The 6,337-nt window shown below is 30.5% G+C and overlaps 1 protein-coding gene across 1 annotated transcript; it reads left to right on the forward strand.

Moving 5' to 3' along the window:
• Positions 1-648: 648 nt before the first annotated feature.
• LOC116183010 lies at positions 649-6,121 on the forward strand. The gene is made up of 9 exons (XM_031503601.1): positions 649-1,245; positions 1,309-1,436; positions 1,643-1,770; positions 1,821-1,943; positions 1,996-2,199; positions 2,252-2,441; positions 2,502-2,683; positions 2,787-2,949; positions 3,000-6,121. Exons 5-9 carry the CDS (start codon positions 2,092-2,094, stop codon positions 3,476-3,478), a joined length of 1,122 nt encoding a protein of 373 aa, XP_031359461.1. The 5' UTR covers positions 649-1,245; positions 1,309-1,436; positions 1,643-1,770; positions 1,821-1,943; positions 1,996-2,091; the 3' UTR covers positions 3,479-6,121.
• Positions 6,122-6,337: the final 216 nt, after the last annotated feature.

A 6,337-nucleotide genomic window follows, 5' to 3' on the forward strand; every position in this document is an offset into this window, starting at 1 on the left:
ACGTTTCCCTATTAGAAAGATAACGGACTTCGGTGACCGAAGACAATCTGTTTCCACTTTCAGTAGGTACGTATTAAAATCAATTGCCACCCTCGCCTGTCCCGGACATCTGTCGGAGAACTTTTTTGCCCCATCGGGTATTTTTTGTTAATCAATTTTCCACGCTACTTTGACGCTATTCTAATTTATATGAAAAGTGGAAGCGAAATTAGTCTGCACTTTTGTACCGCCAGAAAGCGACAGTAATGTATTCAATTTTTTTTTCGAAAAAGGTTTTAATTACAATGTCCGTGCTAAATTTAGATGGACTTTTTTGCAGAACGGAACAAGCTTTCTCAATTTAATATCTATTTAATTACAAAAATTAGCGAATACTTCCATTACTTACCGAAAGGAATATGATTGACGTGACTTAATTTAGGATATTTAAATACATTGGCAATGTCTGCAACTAAATACCGTAACGGAGTTATTAAACTTCAATGAAATAAATGGATGAGCTTTTAAAGGCGTTTTAATAAACCTTCGAACCCAATAGTGGGAGATAATGAGTTTTCTTGTAAAAAGGAATTTATACTTGCGAAGTATATCGTCTTTGATGCAACTACTTCACCTATAATTAACCTAAGATCAATACACTCAAAAAAATATCGACAGTTAAAGTAAACAAATATATTTGTTAACCAACAGTTTACTTAAACGTTAGTACAGTTAAATAGAATTTAGTTTAATTCTATAAATTTGGTTTGTTTCATTTACCAATAAAACATTGTCATATTAATTCTGTACAATCTACCCGAAATGTAGTCATTTCTGTTTCAAAAATTGTTAAATAACAATTACTTTATATTTTTACAAATGGTTATTGTAGTTCAACAACATATTCTGTTAAAATGTTGTGATAATTGTCAAATTATTTGGTGAAAATTGTGAAGTAACAGCCATGTTGTAAACCTCTACAATTGTTTGTGGTAATGTAACAACGAATTTGATAAATCGTTTTACATCAATAGTTGTATTATTTAGAAACCATAGTCACTTTACCACGTCATAAGTAAATTCTAACTACGAAATTGTTCATCAACAATATAAAATGAAATATAAACGGCGACTTTGTTTGAGTTAACGTTGCAGTTCGTTTCATAGTAACTGCATAATCGTGATAAATTCGCGAAGATCGCATTACGCATTGTATGTAGCTAATGTAACCCAGCATTTTCATTTTGAATGCTCGTCAGTCATACGGTACGCTATGGAAAATATTGGAAGTGTATTTGGTACATTGTACAACATTGATAATAATTTTAGTTCTAACATCGACACTTTGACATTGTTTGATGAGGGTGCTAATGTTAATGGGAGTGCGGGTGAAGAAGGCGACTTATTCAATTTATTACAAAGCTGGGGGTTCTCAAGCCTTTGCCAGGAGTTTTTAGGTAAGTATTTTTATCATTATTTATGAATGTATTCACCACCTTGGAATGTACATATTACAGTTATTTCTCTTTTTCTTACACACAAAACAAATTCGCGATGGAACGCAACGTTGTTTAATCATTTTGTTAAAGAATTATATTATTTTAAACAGTTAAAACAATTGTTCCACATGGAACTTCATTATTTTGGGAAATTATTGTTACAGATCAGGATATAACCATTGAACGCCTAAAACTGCTAACTGAAGCGGATTTGAATGAACTATTTAAAGAGAAAAAATTAGGTATAAAAGTAGAGTTTCGGCATCGCCTTACCAGATGGAAAATTGAAAACGTAAGTTTTGTAAATGTCAACATTTATGTGTACAAACTATTTGTTAATAGAACATACCCAACGATTTTCCTTGTAACTCAAATAGTTACACAAATTTATGGATAAATACTGACACTGACGCAGCCAACTCGTCATCTGAATCATCGGTGGAATCTACATTTGGCAGAACTTTTGTATGATTTGCTCATGTAGTGTTATATCATATAATTTACATAACATTTGCAGCAATTGGAGAATGCCCTAAAGAATTTCCCTAATGGTAACTATGTGTTCTTAGTATTCGAGAAAAATAAAAAACTCAATGACGCAGCTCGTAAAATAATGGTAGATGCTATTACAGCGTGGCATATTGAAAATAATGTAAAACTGAGAAGAGAAGGATTCGAAAGGATATCCGAAGAAATAGAGCAAAGATTTCATGATGATAAGGTATTTTGTACTATTTGGTGTGGTACTAACATTATCAAATAATTCATTTTAGTTTATCTACTATAAGAAAAGGGGACTAAAACAAATTCCATCGGGACGATTGTATGACAAATATTACAATCACACAAAACGCCTCAAAAAAATTGGTTTAATCCAACAATCTCCAATCACTCCTCGAACAAGTACTGTCGCAAACATCGAAAATATTGGTGTAATTGATGATCAGAATATAACGGACGATGGTATGTAGTTAGATACAGGTGTAATACAATTACTTGAAAACTTATATTTTATGGCACTAGAAATTTTGAATTTAACTGCTTGGCTTCGGATAAATAATTCCCCTTGGACGGACGTTCAAGAAAATTGGCGAAAGACTTTTACAAGGAGAAGAAGTGAGATTTTGAAAGAAACAGAAGAAACACGAATTACGTCTATTTTAGCGAACTGGCCTCTTTTAAAAAATTCTCATGGCTTCAATTTGGTATGTTTTTTTTATTATTATAATTACATACAGTATACTTACTACCTCCTGCTTAACAGTAGGTTGTAATTATTATTATATATAAATTTACTCCACTTTTTAGATTGAACAAGATTTTTTTTCGATATACCAGGACAAAACTTATGGACTAATAAGGAATTGGATATATTTTAAAAATAAAATCATTCCAATTTATAACACTAAAATTAAAGACAAGCAAAATTTAACGTTAATGAAATATTTAAATAGTCTAAATCACACTGAAGGTAATTTCCTAATCTTGTTTATTACAATAATGTAACAAATTGTCTTTCAGAAATTATTGACGTAATTGTAGCACTGCTTCTTCATGCTGTGTTACCGCCCACAATAAAGCATGTAAAGAAAAATCAACAGAACAAGAAATTGATCATTAAAGCAACCATAAAAGACTCACAAAATTCGATCTTTCTGCACACGCGGACCATTAATGACTTTGACAACAAAATCGAAGAATTAAAATCAACTCTACTAGAAAGAGGAGAAACACTTCAACCTATAATAGTAGCAGTAGGTGACGATTTAATACATATTAATAGTTATTATGTTTTCTATGATGATATAAAGTATAAATTTGATAATTGTTTAGCCGCTCTTGATTCGTGTTTTAAAATATTTCATGTGTTAAATTTGAAGTATCCAAGATGTGGTCAAAATACGTGGATCTTTATCCAAAAATATTTTTTTGATATTCACTTGCCGGAAGATAATCCGTGCTCAAATTTACTTTGTTTGCTTAACGATTTAAAAAATTAATTTTTATTTTACTATTAACATGCCTCAGTGTTACAAATGTAAGCAAAACGCAGGGAGTGTTTCTAATCAATTTGATGGAGTGGATGAACTTATCAAACATTTTAAACTTTTTCATAGTTTTACACCGTATGGCAACTTTTACTGCCTTGACTGTTGTCATACTTATCAATCTTTAAAAGCATTCAAAAGACACTTTAAAGGTAATAATAAATCATGTATAAATAAATCGTCAGATACAATAAATCGATTAGAAAAATCATATAGTCAACATGAAAATAACACGGATTCTTCTGTAGGTAACTCGGAAAGAGAAAATGTTCGATATGACTTAGCATCAGCTTTAAAGAACATTGAAGCCACTGCTTTAATATTTGTTACTAAACTTTACAGTAAATCAAATTATGCCCGAAAAGATGTCGACCAACTTATTAACGACATTACTAACAATTTGTTGGGTACGATTATTACTGAACTGAGTAACATTTTTAATACGACGAATAATAATAATGGTGAAATAGATAAACTTCTGGCTTTCTGCCTGGATCCGTTTTGCAATTTTAATACTTATCACAAGTACACAAAAAGTCTTCAAAATCGGGACCTCTATCGAGAACCAAAAATTTTTGAAACCAATAATGAAGTTGATCATATAATTCTCAATAGTACACCCTGTTTAGATTCTAAATCAAGCAAAGGCGCTTTAATGCCACTACAGTTTCAATTTCAAAAATTTTTTGAGTTGCCAAACGTATTGAAAGACACTATTGAAAACATGACAAACCTTGCACAAAAATCTACAATACATAATATAATAAATGGAGAAATTTGGAAACAAAAAAAGGCAAAATTTGAAAATAAGACTTTGATTCCATACATTCTGTATTTTGATGATTTTGAAATAAATAATGCGCTTGGTTCACATGCTGGCAGTCAGTCAATTGCTGCATTTTATTACAGTTTCCCAACACTACCACAGCACCATGTTTCATCATTAGAAAATATTTTTACAGCTCTGTTATTTAAATCTACTGATAAGTGTTACGGAAACGATGCAACCCTGAATTTACTAATTAAAGAAATACAGTTACTAGAAAAAGATGGCTTAATGGTACATGGTCATCAGATTCATTATATTTTGATGGCTATTGTTGGAGACAATTTGGGGCTGAATTCCATATTAGGGTTTACGAAAAGTTTCAGCGCTAATTTTCCATGCAGATTTTGTAAGTGTAATCAAAGTGAAATTAAATCCGACTGTCAAGAAAATCTTTCAAAATTTAGAACCATTGAAAATTATCAACAAGATATTTCGAATGAAATTGAAGTAAAAAATAGGGCTAAACAGAGTGGTATACGGGAAATTTCAATTTTCAATACCATTGATTCATTCCATGTCGTGAATAACTATGCCGTCGACATAATGCATGACCTCTTTGAAGGAGTCTGTCATTATGATGTATGCCAAATTCTAACCCACCTGATTGAAAAGGATCATCTATTTTCACTAAAAATATTGAATAGTCGAAAACAACTATTTAATTATGGTAAAACAGAAATTGGAAACATTTCCCCTCCTATAAAAATAAATCATTTAACTAACTTAAAGCTGCATATGTCGGCCAGGGAGATGTGGACATTTTGTCACTTCCTTCCTCTTATCATCGGTGATTTAGTTCCCATTAATAACAAATACTGGAAATTATTACGTCTTTTATTAGAAATGATTGATTTAATATTAATGACCGAATTTAATGACACAGATTTAAAATTAATGACATTGAAAATTGAACAACACCATCTGCAGTATGTGAAACTGTTTGGAAATACCCTAAAACCAAAATTTCATTTCCTTCTGCATTATCCAACAATTATAAAAAAAATAGGTCCTCTCAAGTATATCTGGTGTTTCCGTTTTGAATCAAAACACCGCGAGCTAAAAATGTACACAAATAATACGAATTCCCGTAAAAATATCCCTTATACCATTGGCATTAAATGTTCTTTAAAATTTTCTTATCGTTTGTTAAATAATAATGGTTTCAAGAATATTATAGCATATAATTCAAAATCCACTAAACAGCAAAATCTCCGGGATCAATTTTATTATAAAAATCTCAATTTAGATGCAGTCAATATTATAGGCGATGATATTATGACATTTAAAAAAGACATCATATATAAAGGAACTCAATATGCTATTGACTATTACTTGTTAACAAAAAAACTGCAGTTATATAGAATTGTGGATATTGTTCTTACAAGTAACGAAAATATATACTTCGTATGTTCACAGTACAAACTTGGAAATTTTTGCAATCATTTTCAATCATATTTGTTACCTACTACAGAATCCACTGACACTTTTTTTATGTTTTCTCCTTCTCATTTTGATTATTATTCACCACTTCACACTTATATGTCGCCAAATGGTAAAACCTATGTTCGGCCAAAATATTTTTAACACAACAAGAGCTCTTTAGTTCCTAATCATATTTAGCATTTATAATGAAGTGTATTTATGTTAATTTACATACTAATCTTATATTTAAGTATTCTATTTACCACAGTGGTAACTGTTTATTTGTATTTTGTATTTTCTGTGTACTTATAATGATTATTCCAAAATAAAGAGCAATTATTCTAGAAAAGTTTTTTTTGTAATCAGACAGACGGACAAAAAATGCATGGTCAAAGCAACTGCTAACTTTGTTATAATAGACCATTTAGTCAGTTAATTAACTAAAGTATAGTTGAAACACAGTGTCATCGTTACACAACTACAAAATTGTTGAAAAAACGAGAACATTGTTAATGAACCCAAATATTAGTTCCTCAAGCACTTTTTACAGTATACCTACA

Source organism: Photinus pyralis, unplaced genomic scaffold (assembly GCF_008802855.1).
Source record: "Photinus pyralis isolate 1611_PpyrPB1 unplaced genomic scaffold, Ppyr1.3 Ppyr1.4_unclustered_Scaffold8339, whole genome shotgun sequence".
NCBI classification, from domain to species: domain Eukaryota; kingdom Metazoa; phylum Arthropoda; class Insecta; order Coleoptera; family Lampyridae; genus Photinus; species Photinus pyralis.

Bases quoted from the DNA above. Each gene is read 5' to 3' on its own strand.
- LOC116183010 (XM_031503601.1), top strand. From the start codon at position 2,092: ATGGTAGATGCTATTACAGCGTGGCATATTGAAAATAATGTAAAACTG. The intron at 2,442-2,501 runs GTATGTAGTTAG...TTATGGCACTAG, and splicing joins TCAGAATATAACGGACGATG to AAATTTTGAATTTAACTGCT. The intron at 2,950-2,999 runs GTAATTTCCTAA...ATTGTCTTTCAG, and splicing joins TAGTCTAAATCACACTGAAG to AAATTATTGACGTAATTGTA.